The sequence below is a fragment of the Carcharodon carcharias genome, chromosome X, assembly GCF_017639515.1.
Source record: "Carcharodon carcharias isolate sCarCar2 chromosome X, sCarCar2.pri, whole genome shotgun sequence".
NCBI lineage: Eukaryota > Metazoa > Chordata > Chondrichthyes > Lamniformes > Lamnidae > Carcharodon > Carcharodon carcharias.
In genome coordinates this window covers 23,722,891-23,742,520 of record NC_054507.1, presented here as the reverse complement: position 1 = coordinate 23,742,520, position 19,630 = coordinate 23,722,891, and the positions used below count along the sequence as shown (strand labels likewise).

At 40.6% G+C, this 19,630-nt stretch overlaps 1 protein-coding gene across 1 annotated transcript in view; it reads left to right on the top strand.

Moving 5' to 3' along the window:
- Positions 1 to 3,824: 3,824 nt before the first annotated feature.
- The window catches only part of LOC121273232 (electroneutral sodium bicarbonate exchanger 1-like), a 595,872-nt gene continuing 580,066 nt past the window's right edge, over positions 3,825 to 19,630 (top strand). Inside the window, exon 1 of the mRNA XM_041180250.1 lies at positions 3,825 to 3,884. Coding sequence (XP_041036184.1) covers positions 3,840 to 3,884 — 45 coding nt within the window. The 5' untranslated portion in view covers positions 3,825 to 3,839. The remainder of the gene's footprint in view (positions 3,885 to 19,630) is intronic.

Genomic DNA, 19,630 nt, shown 5'->3' with positions numbered 1-19,630 from the left:
TCTGTTCCAGATGTAATCAATATATGTTAAAACACCTCTCCACCATTTTAAATACTTACAAATTTAAAAATTTACTGTGCAGGGTATTGTGCTTTCTTAAAATTCTTGCATTTTTAACTTTTCTAAAGGATCCTGGAAAGCATTTTCCTCACTTCCTAATTTTAGCAATCTAAAGTAGAGTTGGGTTAAAAAGTCAGGAACAACGCTTTATTCTCGTGTCTACACCTTTGCTAAAAATAGCAGAGAATATGAATGCGAAGCAGAGATGCATAGCTGAGCTGTGCACGTGTTGAACATGGCTGTTGGGTAGCATCACTGAAACTAATAATATCTGCATTTATATATTGCCTTATTCCCTCTGATATGGCTCAAAATCGCTTTACCCAATGAAAACATAATTTTCTTTTGGAGTGACTGTTATGTTGGCAAACACAACAGCCACTCTTCGGCATCATCCCCAAAACACAATCGAATAAATGACCAGTGTAACTTGAAGTGGTGTTGGTTGTAGGGGGGATGTTGACAAAGGCATCAACTCCTGCTTTAGGATGTAGTAATGTGAAGGCGTCAAAATCATAACTTTCTCAAAATAGTCTAAACAAATTGTCATAATTCTGGCTGTGACTGGAGGGTTCTGTTTTAATTGATCATTTTAAGTGTCTTCTTCATTGGTATTATGTGGTTGCTAGGGACATGTGGATTACAGGATTTTTGTGACCTAAAGGAAGGAATAAAGATAGTTGCTGGACTTTAAACATCTGAAGTGATCTGTTGTATGCACATAGGGAATCAATTCTGTCAAAATGGTATCTCATGAGCAGGTAAATATAGACATGGTATAATTGACTGGCAATGACTATAAGGCAGCGCTCTTATTGAAAGATTGAGATCTTGTAAAAAGAAAGCTCTGAAGACCTCGTTGAGATTATTACTTTCTGATCAGTTGATGCAGCAATTTTATTTCTAGAAAAATATAGAATGTTACAGCACAGAAACAGGCCATTGAGCCCATCAAGTTTGTGTCTATGCTTTCTCCACATTAGCCACCTAGTTTAATTCTACTCTCCTATTCCCTCACTATAACCTTTCATGATCCTGTTTTTCTGAGCAACTATTTAATTCCCTTTTCAATGAATTTGTGGACTTGACTAACAGAAGTTTGTGGTGGAGGATCCCACCTGCTAAACATCCTCAGTGTAAAGATTCTTTTTCTAACCTCTTTGACTCTTTTTTGAGTTTATCTTCAATTCGTGTCCTCTTTACCATCTCACTGACCAGTGGAAACAATCCACCTTATCATAGCCCTGCACACTGAGGAGTTTGTAGGGATGGGTTTTCTCAGAATTTGATTTTCTTTTCCAGCCTGGAGACAAGTCTGATGGTGAAGGGTCTCCGTGTGATGTTTCCATGACAACATCCACACTTTGAAGGGTTAAGGACTGCTCTGCGCTCAACAGTTGAGAACCAAGATTCTATGTGTAGTGCCATGTGTGAAAGCCACCATATTTTTTACTGGCAGGATCCCAATATTAGTGATTCCATTGTCAACAATGACAATTAAGGAATGCGGGGCTTGACATTATGCCATGGGATATTAAGGTATGAGTGCTTAATGTGTTTATCTGAAATTTGGATCTCAGTTATTTTTATGAAGTGAATTTATTTGTTTTAAAGGAGACCTTAATCAATTTAGTTTTAAACCAGCCAAAGTCTCGGTTAAAGTAGGGAAGGAAAGAATTTTAGACAAGTTATGTTAAATGTTTATATGCTAATATGCTACATGGCATTTCAGGTCTACCTTCCTTTTAAAGTGTGAAAATTAAACCAGATTTAGGAACAAACTAGCCAAGAGCTAGGTGTGTGTTTTAACATTTAAGGAGTCACATTGAACATTAGCAAAATTCTGTTTCTGAAATCATTTGAGGTAGACAAAACCATGTTATTTGATCCAAGTCTTTAATGTGAGGGAATTCATCTCACTGACCACTTCAGACAATAATTTACAGCTTTTGGAAGTAAACTGTTACGACTCCAGGATCGCAATCTTTCAATAAGAGCACTGCCTTATAGTCATTGCCAGTCAATTATACCATGTCTATATTTACCTGCTCATGAGATACCATTTTGACAGAATTGATTCCCTATGTGCATACAACAGATCACTTCAGATGTTTAAAGTCCAGCAACCTCTTTCAACCTTCCCATCTTTCTACACTGTACATGGATTTTAAAATTCACTTTTTAAAAATTCCACTTCACTACTGATTTACTCCATCTTCTCTTATTTTCAAACTTGATGATGTTCTGTACCATGGATGTTGGCCCTTTTTCAATTTGAATATGGAAAATCTAATGCTAAACTATAGAAGCTGGTGCTTGATTTAGTTCTATTGGATACTGTCTTCCTTCACAACTTTCACTGTTGCATCTCCCTCCTCATTCTGAAGAAAGTGTGTTTCACTCACTTTTACATCCACTTGGGGATTACCATGAGAGGTAATAGACTGCTGAAGCTTCTGATCTTGAATTGATCCATTTAGAAGGAACAGATTGTTCTTTCTCTGCGAACAGTTTATAGCAAAGGTGAGAAGACAAAGACAATGATGCAGGATGTAAAGAATCAAAACTCCAAAGCAGTGTGATGTTTACTTTATTTAGATTTGAACATATTTTGGTATTATTTTGGAATAATAAAGGGCCATTTTAAAGGAATGTGGGCCACCATGTTCCATTTTTAAATAAGTGTTTGACAAACTGTTTCTATTTCGAGAGAAGAATTGTCAGTAGAACATTGACTTAGCATTGCATATAACTGACATGGGGATGTGGTTCATAACATTATTATTGTATGTATTTGTAAATAGAGAGAATGGGTTGCCAGATACAGTTCATGGAGGTGATTTTCCCTTTAATTAAGAAATGATCATATTCACATATCCTGTACATAGTGCATTGCCCTGTGTAATATGTTTCCTTTACATTGTCACATTTTGCAGCATGTGAAACTTTTTCAGTCCACAAGTTGCCTGCAGCACATTACAGAGTTGCATTTACCTACATATTTTAAGAGGGAGAAACTGTTCCGGTTGGCAGAAAGGTTGAGAACCAGAGGACACTGCTTTAACCTGAATGGCAAAAGAACCAATGGTGACACGAGGAGAAACCTTTTTACACAGCGAGTGGTTAGGATCTGGAATGCACTGCCTGAAAGTGTGGTGGAGGCAGATTCAACTGTGGCTTTCAAAAGAGAATTGGATAATTATCTGAAGAGCAAAAATTTATAGGGTTATGGGGAAAGGACAGCAAGTGGGACTAGGTGTGTTGCTCTTGCAGGGAGCTGGCACAGATGATTGGCTAAATATCCTTCTGTACAGTAACTATTGTATGATTCTATTGCATGATTCTATTTGTGAAGGGATATAAAAACCGTGCTTTATCAAGTTGAAATGTCCCAAATCAATAGGTTATTGAGATAATGTACTTGATAATGAGATTTCATTTGGATTTCTTAAAAAAAAATCTAATACAATTGCTGCATTTTGTAAAAGCAATCTCCGTCCATCCTGGGTCAATCATTCAAATACGTCCTACTCTTCTCCAGTATCCCTCCCCTATGCATCAATTAAAGGATCAACGATTCTGATTGGCCGGCTCCGCTAGCCGGTTAGCCACTCAGGGGAGATATAAGGATGGTGCTGATGCCGCTCGCGCTGCTGGTGCAGCTGGTGGAGCGCGGACTGAGCACGCGCTCCGACTCTCCCGGGCGCACAATTGTCCGGCGGGCAGCTCGCGCCATCAGTCAGCGGCGAAGATCAGGAGCGTTTCTGTCAGCTTCAACCATGCCGGCTGGGAGCCAGGAATCTGAATGTGCCCTCAGTTACCAGGTACCGTGTCTGACCTCTGGAGCACGTCGTGTTTGTGTTTGAATCTCTTCATCTAACGCTCAGTATTTTGTTCCTTTTTTAAAAAAAATATATGTACAGATGGTAGAATTGGAGCTTGGATCGAAGGTGGTTAATTCATTTTATCCAAGGTATAATGAACGCTTTTTAATATTTGATCTGTTCTCTTGATTCTTGTATGCGATGTATGAAGGCATTTCTCATTCCTCAGTATGAAGGTAAAACTATTCCAGTCAATGCGGCAGTGACATTTAATATTTCTGTCATGTGTACTGTGTGCATGTTCTGCCTTCCTGAGTACCGGCTGCTGCTGCTCAATGTGCTCCGGATAAAACGCTCAGAACGCTAAATCGAGCCGGGGAAGGGGAGATGAGGGAAAGACGATCACTGGAGCCTCTGCACATTACAATATTAACCTTGAAGGCGGTGAGGATGAATCCTGGGCCAAGAACATGTCGAAGATGTCAGTCGCCTGAAGAATTTTTATGGCTTTGTGAGTTTTATGTTTTCGTTTTGCTGCAACATGAAAATATTTTAATAAAGTTTTATCAAACAGTGCCATTCAGTATCAGAAAACACGATTATAATACTGCTATTTCACTGTTTTTCCTACCTCTTTCCAATTGGATACAAAAGCGCTTCCTATCCGTATCGCTGTGGGAGTATTCTACATTTTCCTTTCCATTGTTATTGTGTGTGATATGCATCTACATCTGAGTATACATCCTAGTGTTTTGAGTGTAGGTCACTGTAAAGTGTGCAGTGCATTGTGCAGGAGGGATGTGTGGGCTGAGCATGACAGTGTGCATGCTCTTAAAGATGCTGCTTCATCTGTGGTTTTTGGGTTTAGCCACACTCCTGAATGCTGTAAATGAAAACTCCTGACAGCTGGAAAAGAGAGGTGGTGCTGTTTTAAAGGGAAAGTGGTTTGCAAGCTTCTTTCCCTGACCTGATGGATGACTCAATTCACATTGGAACATTGCAATGAAAATATTCTCTGTATAAAATGGTGTCTCTCAAGGCTGCAGTTATCCTGTGCTACTGGTATCTAGTCAACATGCAGCAAGTGATATGCAGTTTACTCTGTTCCTGAGTTCAAGCAGACCAGAACAGTCCAGGATGCTTTCCTAATTGTCTTATTGGGTACTCATCACACTTATTCTTAATTTTCACATGAGATTTTCAAGATTGTCTCCCCACCTGCACACCCCACTGACCAAACCCCTCCTCCTCCCCACCACTGGTGGCTAGATTTTGAGCTTAATTTTGTGAGTTTATAAAGACTTTCTCACCTGATCCTTCAGGCTTCCAGCTGTGCACTTCCAGACCAGCATGTTATTTGTACCAGTAAGTTTATAAAAATCTGACATGACAGCGAGAGCTCTTCAATAGATGTGTTATGTAGATTCACAAATTCAATTTTTGTTTTTGATCAAAGCTCTCAATTTTCCACAAAAAGGTTTGATGTCAACAAAGACAAGAAGTGAAAATAGCCAAAGATGCAAAAAACATCAAAATGTACCAGTTCTACAAAAGTTCACCATAGTTCACCTACCCCAGTTCATTTTATTCTTGGAACCTATCTTTAACTAACACCACCAAAAAAGCAAAGATGCTTAATGCTGACTGCCTCCCTGTAACCTGTGAAGCTTCTCATTTTATGCTGCCTCATGTATGGAGTAAATTGCCTTTGTCTCCTGCAGGCAAATATGTGATAGTGCAACACCAATGACTTGGTTTTCAGCCTTCCAGTTGTGTTTAATTCTGACATCCATTTTTGAATTCTTGATTTCTTTCTTTCCCCTCAATCATGGCTGTGTTCATTAGCAGCAAAATAGGAGTTTGTTCACCTCCTAGTCTGGCAGCTAATTATTCTAATTTATGGATTATTGGGATGTTTTATTATGCTAAAAGCACTGTATAAATATAAGTTGTATTTGTATCAGTATTTCTGTAAAACCTGGGAGACATATTTGAAGACTTATAGCTTCCAATCCCTTTGGTTTCTTTGACTTGCCACTTTACAGATGCCACTTTCCCCATTTTCCATTAGGTAGCCAAACAAGATTCATTTAGAATCTTTTAACTATAACCACATTAATGACTGACTTTCTCCCTCTTACTTAGCCTTTAATACATTTGTATGAGGAAATTTATCTTGTCCCATAAAGAGAATTTCAAAACAATTATCTTTTTTTTATTTTTGTACAGCCATCACATACAAGTCAAGGAAAAGGGGTTGGTAAAGTCAGAACTTAGAAACTGTGCCTTAAGAATAGCAGATGGCTGGAAATGAGCTATAAGGCAGAACTGATGTGGAAGCGTTCAGGTGAATTAGTTAATTTTGAGCAGTTCAAACAACCCCCTGAGATTAGATTACAGCCTCTAAATCTCTTTACCTCCCCATTGATTTTTTTTTGTGACCCTGCTTCCCCCTACGCACCCACCACCAAAAGCATGAACTTCTAGTTGGGGTACAGTCTCAGTGATCCAATATTTTACTGAAATGACACTGTCTGAGCTCATATGCCAAGAATAATGAGTGCTGGCAGGCTATTTCTCAAAATCACATGATGAGGGAAGTCATTCAGCCCATCTTTCTTTGTCTATACGGAAATACCCTAAAAATTCTCATTGCACCATCCAGTTGGTTCTTAAATGGTTCCAGTACCTGAATTTTACGCTTGTTGTAGGAGTGTGATTGGCAGGACTGGAAGTGGGTGTGAAATCCGCTCCTGCTCTGTCGGCTCCTGACAGCGATTTCATGCAGGCTGACTAATTAACTGCTGGTCAGTGTGGAATGTGCTCAGCAGTGGGATGGGGAAGGGTGGGCGCTAAGGCAAGTGAGGGTGCGGGCAGGCGGTATTACATGAGCTCCCTGAAGGCTGACAACTGCTGTGAAGATGTCTCGGGGAGCTGCACAATTGTTGGAGTGATATTAGCACACAAAAAATGCCCCAAACTATCTATAATGCCACAATGAACAACTGACAGCAATACTTATGAATCATCAAACCTCAAACATATTCGCGCCTTTTATCCCGCCCTGGATCAAGAATGGTGAAAAAAATGTGAATGCCGATTGGCCCATGCGCCAAGCGTAAAAGTGTACGGACCATGTAAAATTCGGGACAATTGCATACTTAATGGGCTTAATTTGCCTTTTAATTGCCGTTGGGGGCGTTTCTGTCTCCTGTGTGCGACTGCCACCCAAAATAACACACGGTGCCATGACGTTGGGGCATGCGCCCGATGTCTTCTCTCACGATTTTACGTGAGTTCAGGTCAGGCGGGTGCCCGCTCAAGCTTCGTAAAGTTCTGGCCTGGGATTTGAGCCTCCCCATTGCTAGCCATTTCATGCATTGATGTGGCATGCATGTCTACTTTCTGATATCAATCCTAATTTGTCCTTGTATTAAGTTGCTCTTGGGTTTCTCCTTTCTCAGTCATTTCTCACACCTCTGATGCTAGGGATCATCAGCATCAAAAATATGTAGATCTTGGTCTTGAAAGTTCCAATTGTCCCAGCATCCACAGCCTTTTCCAAGCGAGAGTTCCAGATTTCTAGACCTCTCTTTTTTGCCACCTTCAAGGCTGCCTGAGAGTTGATGACACCACTCACATTTAGCTGATTGTACAGTTACAAGCCTCTTTTTATAACGGATCAGGTCAGCACACAGTTTGTCACAAGAAAGTGGACAAATAACTTGCTCCCAAACCTCTGTGTTCTCATCATTATGAATCAGAAAGGGTATTAATAGCCACCTAATGATAACAACTAGTGTGAATATTTAAAAGATCCTATTTTAGACTTTTGGCTTTTTTTCATCAGTGTGTTAAATCACTTAAGAGTCATAGAGGTCTACAGCACAGAAAAAGGCCCTTCAGCCCATCGAGTCAAACAAGTACCTAACTATTCTAATCCCATTTTCCAGCACTAGGCCCATAGCCTTGTATGCCATGGCATCGCAAGTGCTCATCCAAATACTTCTTAAATGTTATGAGGGTTTCTGCCTCTACCACCCTTTCAGGCAGTGAGTTCCAGATTCCCACCACCCTTTGGGTGAAAAAATTCTTCCTCACACCCCCTCTAAACCTCCTGTGTCTTACCTTAAATCTATGCCCCCTGGTTACTGATCCCTCCACCAAGGGGAAAAAGTTCCTTCCTGTCTACCCTATCTGTGCCCCTCATAATTTTATACACCTCAATCACTTCCCCCCTCAATCTCCTCTGCTCCAGGGAAAATAACCCCAGTCTATCCAATCTCTCCTCATAACTAAAACTCTCCAGCCCAGGCAACATCCTGTTAAACTTCCTCTGCACTCTTAGTGCAATCACGTCCTTCCTATAATGCAGATTCCGGAACCGCATGCAATACTCTGGTTGTGGCCTAATGAGCATTTTAAACAGTTCCAGCATAACCTCCCTGCTCTTATATTCTGTGCCTTGGCTAATAAAGGCAAGTATCCCATATGCCTTCTTAACCACCTTTTCTACCTATGCTGCTACCTTAAGGGACTGGTGGACATGCACACCAAGGTCCCTCTGATCCTCGGTACTTCCCAGGGTCCAGGGTCCTACCATTCATCGTGTAGAATATTTTCATCATAATTTATAACTGAATTTGTGGGTGGGTGCGGACAGGACACTGATTATTGACTCTGATTAAATGTTTGGACTTCAGAAGATAGAACATGCATCATAGGCATCTGATTTTAAATACAGTTTAAATCCTAGCCAACCTAACTACAGAGCCTTTCTTTATCACTCTGGAGGTCCCACACCATTTAATATTGAATGAAGTACACTGTCAACTGTCATTATGCAGGCAAATGTGGCAACCATTTTACAATCAATTTCTCAAATAGCAGTGAAATGAATGACCAGTTCAGCTGCTGTTTTGCTGGTAGTTGAGTGCAAAATGTTGGCCAGGCACTGGGAGGACTCCCTGTTCATCACTGTATAGTGCCATGGGATCTTTCACTTCTTTTGATTATGCAGACATTTTTGCTTTCAAAGATTGGCAGCTTTGACAGTGCAACAATCCCTCAAAAGTTTAATTTCAAATACCCAGACAAACCAAAATTTCAGTCCATTAAAATCACTTAATGTGCATTTAGGTTAGGAAAAATGTTTTTTACTATTCCACCCTATTGTCTACTCTCTGCTCCAGGTAGAGCATGATCACTTTTGAATCTAGAATGTCTGGAAATGAGGCACTTCCCTACAGAGACAGGAGGGGAATTCTGAGTGAGCTAACACTGGTTACTAGTAACTGGGTACAGGTGGACAATACCCAAAGTCTACACGTGGGTTACATCCCATGAGTGAAATTATTCATGGTGTGAGGAGATAAAGTATTCTGGATTTTTAAAATAATGCTTAAAGAATAATGTCACTTGTGGAGGGAGACACAAATTCAATATCTTTAAGTTCAACAAGTCAATCTCAAGTGACTGTATGGCCACCTGTGTGTGCTTGCACCATTGTTCAGGTATGATTTGGGTCAGATTAGATCTTAGTTTGCTCATCCTAGACTCCAGTCTGTTGCTGAGGGCACTTGATCATTTTCTTATGATCGCTTATTTCTCATATAAACAAAAGGATCTTGCGTGGTCTCCAGATACTTAATTTTAGTAGTTATACATGGCTGTATCATTGGTGAAATGGGTGCTTTTACTGCCCTGAAATGAATGGTAGGAAATTCTGTCGGTTCTGTTCGATCCTCCTCCACCTCCCCACTAAACTTTCCTCTGTGCTTTTCCCAGATTATATATGCGTAATGTGCGGGAGGGAAACAAAAAATGACCCTATAAATTTTCTTCTGGGTGCTAGGAGATACCAAAAATGTTCTATATGTATTCTTGTCTTGGAGCACATAGTTTGATATAATTTCAGCTCTTGATGCAGAAATTTAAAGACTGGTAGCTTGAGTCAGAAAAGTGAAATGTTTTAAAGATTCCAAAATCCTGTGGTGAGATAACATTCAGCTGCTGCAATCTTTCTGCCACATGTAATGGATAGCAGTTGTACTGAGTACCACGGTGGCAGCCTCTTAATGGGCATCCCAATGGAGATCAATGCAATGCAAACTATGGTTAGCAATGTGTTTACAAAGAAGGAAATATTTAGGCTGGAGCATGTTTACAAGGCAGTAACATATTGAGGGGTTCAGATAATGCTCTAAAGTGCAAGAGCAGAGCCAGAGCAGGTTAACTATATTCCCTGATGTTCTTTCCACTCTTCAGCTGATGTTCTTCATGAGATGCAGATTTGGGGGCAAAATTTTCTGTGTGCTATTTATGGCAAAATCCTATCTCTTTTCATAATCCACTACAAATAGTAAACATAGGAAACATTCCCCTCCCTTAATGAGTTGTTTCCATTTCTTTTAGACTAGACCTGTGCTTTACTCCAATCCTTTCTATTTACCCCTACATTGCCCTGTTCAACTTCATGACTTTGAGAATTGAAGAACTTCAAGAGAGGGTATTAAACAGATCCAATTTTTGTATTAAAAACATTCCTAAATACCAAAATTGGGTGCCATATAGCATACACTTCCATTGTGCCACTTTTTTTGATTTTCTGAAGAATGCATCCACACCTGCTCTGCTCCTGGTTTGTGTACAATGCATCTGCATCCCTGTCCAGATGTACTGAGCATCCAACTCCATATCTGCTCCATCAGAAAGACCACGTACTTCCACCTCTGTAACATCACATGTCTCTGCTTCAGTCCATTTGCTGAAACCTGGCTTTGTGATCTGCTGATTGAACTCCAGTTGCTAGTACCCTTCTAGTTTTTGACTGCCCTCACGATCTTCCACTGTTTGCTGTAATGCTGTGTTCAAGTCATAATTGAACTTGGGCTGTTTTTTTCAAAAAAAAGTAAAATATAAATACATGAGGAACATTCAAACAAGAATAGGCTATTCAACCCTTGAGCCTGTTTTGCCATTCAAATCATGGCTGAGTTGTATCTTGACTCCATTTGCCTGCCTTTGATACATCTTGATACACTTAATCAATCAACCTCGGCCTTTAAAACTCCAAGTGACCCCAGCCCTCAAAGCCTTTTGAGGGAGAGAGTTCCAAATTTTTTTTTATCCTTTGTGTATAGAAGTGTTTTCTGCTTTTACTCCTGAATGACTCCACTTTAATTTTAAGGTTGTGTCCTCCATTCTGGACTCCCACTGGAGAGGATAGATTTTCTCTCTCTCTATCTTGTCAGCTCCTTTTATCATAATCACCTCTATTAGATCACCCCTCAAACTTCTATACTCTAGACAACACAATACAAGTTTATACAACCTGCTGTCATGATTTAATTCTTTAATCCCTGGTATCATTCTGTGCTGCGCCCCCACCAAGACTAATATACCTTTCCTGAAGTGTCGTGCCCAAAACTGAACGCAATACTCTGATTTGAATTTTGACCTTGGCTGTGATGGTTGAATACCCTGCCAGCACTTGTGGTCTAAGCTGAGATATGTGAAGAATGCCCATTTGGGTGAAGTACTGGAGGGCTGCTGGTGTCCATAAATCTATAAACCCCTGTCAGGGGAGAAGGAAAAAAAATGTTTTGCAATAAAGACAGGTTTTTGTACCTGATATCAACTACTGTAGAAAGCTGCAGCACAGAGGGATTTGGGGGTCCTCGTGCATAAATCACAAAAAGATAGCATACAAGTTGAGCAGGTAGTAAGGAAGGCAAATGTAATGTTGGCCTTTATTTCAAAGGGAATGGAGTATAAAAATAGGGGAGCCTTGCTAAAACTATACAAGGCACCAGTTAGACCACACCTAGAATACTGTGAACAGTTTTGGTCGCTTTATCTAAGGAAGGATACACTGACATTGGAGGCAGTCCAGAGAAGGTTCACGAGGTTGATCCCGGGTATGGAGGGGTTTTCTTATGAGGAGAGGTTGAGTAGGTTGGGCCTGGAGTCATTGAGTTTAGAAGAATGAGAGGCGACCTTGTTGAAACCTATAAGATTCTTAGGGGGCTTGACAGGGTAGATTTGAGAGGTTGTTTCCCCTTCTGGGAGAGTCTAGGACCAGAGGGCATAATCTCTGAGTAAGGGGTTGCCCATTTAAAACAGAGATGAGGAGGAATTTCTTCTCTGAGGGGAGTGAATCTGTGGAATTCTTTACTGCAGAGGGCTGTAGGGGCTGGGTTGTTAAGTATATTCAAGGCTGAAAGCCAGAATTTTCATCAGTAAGGGAATCAAGGGTTATGGGGAAAAGGCAAGGAAGTGGAATTGAGGATTATCAGATCATGCATGATCTAATTAAATGGCAGAGCAGACTTGATGGGCCGAATGGCCTCCTTCTGCTCCTACGTCTTATGGTGTACATCCCCTCCACAATTCCTTGAGACTGTGAACAATAACATTTTAGTAAATTGACATGCCCACTGAATCGTTGTCCTGCTATTTAAAATAAATCTATTTTTGTCATCTTTGCTTTGCTTCGACTCTTAATCTTATTTACATACAGGCCAGCAGAAGTGACTGGATATGTACTGAAAAACAAAAGTTTGTTCCCTTTCTTTCTATGGGCATTGCGTGTAAATGTCATGGTGCAGCTTATCTCCTTTTAACACTTCATGGGCACCCCACCCAGGAGATAGTATCTTCCGAGTAAAGTGTGATGGAGTTTTAAGTTTTTTGTGTTGGGATACCAAACATGGCAACAGCATTTGGAAGATGCTGTTGGAGCATACCAGTCTTCCTGTCACTTGAGTTGATGATCTCAACATCATCTGTGGATTGCCAGAAAGATACTCCTCCATAAGGAGATCAGATTGAAAGTTGACAACTCCTGGGGCAGTTGGAGAAAGCACTGTTGCCCCTCCTTCAGAGGCTTTGGCAAGACTGCAGGTTTCCAGCCTGTACCCTCAGCCAAGCTGAAGACTTTAAAAGTTTAGTCTGATAGAATGTATGTATTTTTTTAAATTCTTGTATTGGAGAAAAAATTGGAGCAAAAGAATTATTGATCACACTTCATTAAACTATTGACAAAATGTACAGTGAGCACTCTTGCAATGGACAATGTTAGAAAATTGTGACATGCAAGTAAAGGGTTGAAATTAAGAGAACTGAGCAAAGCCTCTGGATTATAAAGCTAGCTGAACCTTGAGAGTATTGGACAAGGGGAATTGATTGTGACAGGGATGTTGGGTAATCCCCTCTCTTCCTTTTGTCTGTCTCCTGCCCCTCCCAAATTTTTTTCTCTGTTCCACAACTCAAGGCAATGGGGTAGAAATTCCTCTGGGGCAGCAGCGCAAGTTAGGTAATAGCATGTTGGAAACCTGTTAGACATTTAAAGTCAATGGAGAACAAAATCAGATGGTCTGTAAAACAAGCAAACAATTCACTATCGGCTGTTTTCCCCTGCTGGTACTGTGTCTAAGTTTCCATACTTCATGTTTGCATGAAGCTAAGATCGCTCATGGGGAGTGGTAGGAGGCAATTCAAAAATGAGAGACCATCACAGCTGAGCCTGACCCTGTCCTCTAGTTATATCCATGCATGGAATATCCATGTGCTTGGAATATCCTGCGAAGTATCATTGAATAACAATCTGGAACAGACTTCCTGCTTGAGATTTTCCTCCATTTTCTCCTCCTCCCCCCATTAAGTGTACACCAATTCTGAATGCTGAGACAATTCTAATACATTGAGCTTCTTTCTCGTTATGACTCTATGGTACATGGTTGCATCCATAAGCAGATGTAAGAGGTTCCATGGTACTAGTTCAAAAAGGAACTGGGGAATTCTTCCTGGTGTTCTGACCAATATTTATCCCCCAACCAATGCTGCTTAAACAGATTATCTGGTTGTTATCATGTTGCTGTTTGTGGAACCTTAGCTGAGCATAAATTAGCTGTTGCATTTCCTACATTACACCAGTGACTTCAAAAAGCACTTAATTGGCTGTAAAAGTGTTTTAGAGTACCTTGAGGTTGTGAAAGGCACTGTATAAATGCAGTTCTTCTCTATAGGGTGAGCCTTGGGTTTGGTTTTAATGCTGCCAGTGGCACTGTGGACACAAACTGCCAATAAAAACACTGTGGATGCATCGTGATTTGAAGATTAATGTTCATGTTGGCATCAATGCAGGCTGGTCAAGGAATAACGTGACTTGGGGTGCTCGAGAATTTCTATGACCACTGCCTATTGCAAGGCCGTTATCTCCATGCTCAGCCATTATTTATTGCTTTTCCATCATTCGAACAGCTGTGATTTCTCCCCCTTCTGCTGTATAGCTATTGATGAGACTGAAACCATAAGGCAAATTGGATACAGTTTTTCTTCGTGCATAGCAACGACATTTATTGTGCAGTAGGCATTATACCAGAGGGTTAAACTCCTTGAGTGGTCTGATGTTAAACAGAGGATTGTTTGCAATATACATTCAAGGGCCAAACTCAAAAACAATTCAAACTCTTAAAATCCCACACTTTTCTGGAAGAAATTCCAGAACTATTCATTTTGCATTCTATGTAAAAGTTTGCTTGTTTCAATATGGCTTGAATAAAGCTGATGACAATTAACTTTTAGCAGGTCAGAGATTTTCTCTAAGTTGGCTGTTCATTGTTGGAATAAGGTCCTTCCAGTAACACTGCTGTTGGAATTCTATTGGCATTTTTAAGGGGACAGATAATTACTGATAACTTTGTGGTATTATGGAAGACCAGAAATTGATGTTGAAAGGGACTGGGAGGACCAGAATATAACTTAAAGGTCCTTTTGAACCCCTCTTCCAGTATGTTTTTGCATATGAGTTCATTGCCCCATTGACATACTGCTTGTGCTTTTTTCAGCCACATTTCCCTCGTTTATACCTACTGTCCTGCCCCACTGCTACAGGCTCTTTATGAACACCTTTTATTTCCGGTTAACTGACTGCTCTTTTATGAATAATTATTATTGTAAATATTTTTTATATATGTAAAATTACGATTAGTAGCTGTCTCAGTGAAATAATTGGTTGCTGATGCCTTCTTGGGAGTGGTCACTCTCACAATTAGCAAACTGAGCTGGATTTTTGCTGAGTCCCTTTTAAAAATGATGGACCCAATTCCAGGATTCCTGACCCCATTCCCGGGGTTTCCAATATTCAGGAGTGCCTTTTAAGGTTGTGGGTTGGTTTGAATCAAGAGCCCGCACCCTGCATTCCTGACCTGGCTGGCTCCATTGCAGGAATAGGCATGTCCTAGCCCTCTGCAATTTTCATGGGAGCTGGGCCAGCTTTTTATAAGAGTCATGTTCATGGCACTTTGGAGTTGTCATGAACCATAGTCTGCATGAGGGCACCTTTTGAAAGGCAAGTTCAAAAGGCCTTCCTCATGCCCCCCATGCAAAGCTATGCCAGCCAATGTTTTCTCTGGGGCTCAGGTGACTTGGCACTCTAATGGATGTCTGGGCTCTCAGCCAAGAATACACAACGAGGCTTGGCTGAGAACCCAGAAATCCATTAGACCATTTAATCACCTGAGCAGCAGAGAAAATGTTGCTTGATTGACAGCTCTGGCTCTCTGATCAATTTCACAATGTTTATTTACACAAAGATAGAAGTTTCAAGTGCTTGCAGTTTCTGATTGATACTTTAAAGGGTCTGGATGATTTTATTGGGTTGTAGTAAAGTAGTTTTTTAAGGAAGTGGAAAATTATCAATGCTTTTTTTGTAAAGCTTTTTTTTAAACACATCCTACTGTCATTATAGGGTTCATTGCCTTGATACAGTGTATAGTGGGTGGATGAGCATGGAAGTACCATTGCTTGGCATGGAAGCTTGAGTGGCCATATTTGTTTGGGGGGGCATACCTTGTCTTGGGGGTCATAGGGGTGTTTGAGGGGCATAGCTTGGCATGGGAGGCATAAGGGGCCTTAGTGGGTGGGTGGGGAGCATGATGGGGCATGGGCAGTGTGCATGAGGGGTGAGGGCTGGAGGGCATTTCTGTTTTTATTTTAAGTGGATGAAGTCCCACAGCACTGAGGCAGGCCTTTTAAACAGCCCACCCCTGCACCCAGTAGTCCCCGTGGCTGCCTTCAAACTTCTTCCCGGCTTGACTGGAGCCCATACCTGCTCCCCACAATGAAAATCCTATCCTTGCAGATACTTTCTCCTGAGCCAGGAATTTTCCCAACTCGCGCTACCCACCTCAAGGATAAAAATCCAGCCCAGTGTATCAGACGCTTCTTTTTCTCTTTCTCACCTACTCATGCAGAAATTTTAGATGGTAGAGATTGAGGGAGTGAACATTGATTAAATACTCTTGTCCATTTTTGGTTTCTATTTTTTTGGATTTGCACTCTAGATATTTTCTCAGTTAGTGTATACAGCATTTCTGTAAGTGGATCCCAAGGCCCTGATGATCTGGAATGCTTCCTTTCATGCCTAGTATTTAGCTAAACGATTGCAATATCCATAGATTTGTAACAAAGAACATTTTTGCTGTGTCTGCTGACTATTGGAATGTATCACATGCTTTGTGATAGTCTTCTCTTTCTGAATAATTAACTGAAAAAAATTCATGCCAAAATCAACACAGTCTTTGAATCAAATAGGTTATTTATGTAGGATAGATGAATGAAAGAAGCACAGTTTGACATTTCTCTACACAGTCAATATATAAAACAACAAAGATGCCATACACTTTTTCTCTAAACATAAACCTTTAAAGAAAAGTCTACTTACTACAGACTCTTTCACAACTAAGCTAGCTTGAGCTGAAGGCACTCAACCTTACAGCTGGCAGTTGTGAATTTCAAAACACTGACTGCACTCAACCTAGACTGCCTGTGGGTTCCAAATATAGTTTTGTAAGATTAAGTCTCTATCCATTAAGCTGTCAATCACAAAGGGCCACAGCCATCAGGGCCTAACTTTCTTCCCAATGATCGCAAATACCATGAATTAATGTCATTACCCCCAGGCAGACATTTATCCTTTTGTGTGATTAGGGTTTCTTGTAGTCTTGTTGGCTTTGTGCCAGATGTGGAAAATTAAATAAAACAACACCAAAGTGTTCAAAGCACTTCTAACGAGCAATGAAGGTAATTTTTTTACCGCTGTATCAATTGTTTGGGATTGTGAATGACTGATTCAGGATTGATTAGTCATTTGATACCTTGGACCATCATTTTTGTGGGCCAAAGCAACATTACTCCTTGATGAAAATCTCGTGCAGCAAGCTGATGACTTGCTGTTGAAAATAGTACTTTGTGTGACCATGGGAGATAATAGTATACATGCAGTTATTTGCTATATAAATATGCTATATAAATATGAATACAGCCAGAATCTATTTTATTGCATTTTTTAAGGGGGAGTGAAAGAATGAAATATTTTGTTTTTTGGGCAAAATTTTGAAATAAATGGCTTTACCATTTGCATGCTTTTGGAGAATGACCAATTCAATGAGGTTCATGCATGCCCTAACTACTGGTTTAGGCCAAGTGTCTTTGTTATGTCATGAATTTGTATACTTTGATTGTAGTGCAGCTCTTTTTTTTTTGGAAAGAAAGTCCGGAGGTAGTGAAAATCAAAACCTTGTGATGGAAGATCACAGATCCACCAGTGTGATACCAGGACTCAGTTAAATTCTGACAATTGATTACATAAACTTGGCTTGCATTTCCTTAAATTTAGGTGGCTGAGGGGTAATCCAATTGAGATGTTTAAAATGATAAAAGGATTCAATCGGATAGCTTCAGAGAAACTATTTGTTCTAAAGGACTCTCAAACACGGGGCATTATCTTAACATTGGAACTAGGCCAGGAGTGAAGTCAAGAAGCACCTTTTCACACATCTGGAATGTTTTTCCTCAAAGGCTGTGAATGTTGCTATGCAGAATTATGATGTTGTGGTGATAACAGAGACCTGGCTCAAGGAAGGGCACGGCTGGATGTTAAATATTCCTGGGTACAGGTGTTCAAGAAAGATAGGGCAGGAAGAAAAGGAGGAGCAGTGGGTGTATTAGTTGAAGAGAGCATTGCAGTGCTAGAGAAAGAGGATGTCCTAGCGGGTTCAAGGATAGAATCAAGTTGGCTAGAGCTAAGGAACAAAAAGGGTGCAATTACATTGCTCAGTGTAGTCTATAGACCACCGACTAGTGGGAAGGATGTAGAGGAACAAATCTGCAGGGAAATTAGAGGTACAAACATTATAGAGTAGTTATAATAGGGGACTTTAGTTACCCGAATATAGACTGGGATAGTGGTAGTGTAAAGGGCAGATAGGGGCAAGACTTCTAAGAGTGTGTACAGGAGAATTTTCTACAGCAGTATGTGTCCAATCCAACAAGAAAGGAGGCACTGCGAGATCTGGTTCTTGGAATGAGGTGGGCCAAGTACATCAAGTGTCAGTGTGGGTACATATAGGAGACAGTGATCATTGCATCATTAGGTTTAGGATGACAATAGGAAAAGATGATGGGCAATCCAGAGTAAGAATAATTAACTGGGGGAGAGCCGACCTCAATGGGGCAAGAATGGAGCTGGGCCGGATAGACTGGAACCAAAGGTTGGTGGGAAAAACTGTAGCTGAACAATGGGCTACCTTCAAAGAAGAAATGGTTCAGGCACAATCGAGATGTATTCCATCAAAAGTGAAAGGCGGGGCAAACAAATCCAGAGCTCCCTGTATGTAAAAGGAGATCGAAAAGAGGAAAAAGTGTGCTTATGACAGGTATCCGGTAGAAAATACCATTGAGAACCAAATGGAATACAGAAGGTTCAGAGGGGAGGTGAAGAATCAAATAAGAGAAGCAAAGAGGGATCATGAGAAAAGACAGGCAGCCAACATAAAGGGGAATTCCAAAGTCTTCTATAGGCACACAAATAGTAAAAGGGTGGTAAAAGGAGGAGTAGGGCCCATTAGATCAAAAAGGAGATTTATACATGGAGGCAGGGGGTATGGCTGAGGTGTTAAATGAATACTTTGCACCTGTCTTTACCATGGAGGTAGATGCTACCCAGGCCATAGTGATAGAGGAGGAAACTCTGTCACTAGAAGGATTCAAAATTGATAAGGAAGAAGTGTTGGATAAACTGTTGGTACTTAAAGTTGACAAGGCACTGGATTTGGATGAGATGCATCCAAGGATATTGAAAGAAATGAGAATGGAAATTGCAAGGGCACTGGCCATAATCTTTCCGCCTTCCCTAGACTCAGGAAGTGCCTGAGGAATGGAGAATTGCAAACGTTATGCCATTGTTCAAAAAAGTTGTAAGGATAAGCCCAGCAATTGTAGATCAGTCGGTTTAACTTCAGTGGTGAGGAAGCTTCTGGAAACAATTATTCGGGATAGAATTTATAGTTATATGGAAAATGTGGGTTGATTAGGAAGTTGGATGGACTTCTAAAGGGAAAATCGTGCTTAACTAACTTGCTGGAGTTTTTGAAGAGGCAACAGGAAGGGTAGATGAGGGTGATGCTGTTGATATGGTGTACATGGACTTCCAAAAGGCATTCGATACAGTGCCGCATGACAGACTTGTGAGAAAAGTTATAGCTCATGGAATAAAAGGGACAGTAGCAACGTGGATGCAAAATTGGCTGAGTAATAGGAAACAGTGACTAATGTTTTTTGGGCTGGAGGATGGTTTATAGTGAAGTTCCCCAGGGGGACCTTGCTTTTCCTGATATACATTAACAATCTCGATCTTGGTCTGCAGGGTTAATTTCAAAGTTTGCAGATAATACAAAACTTGG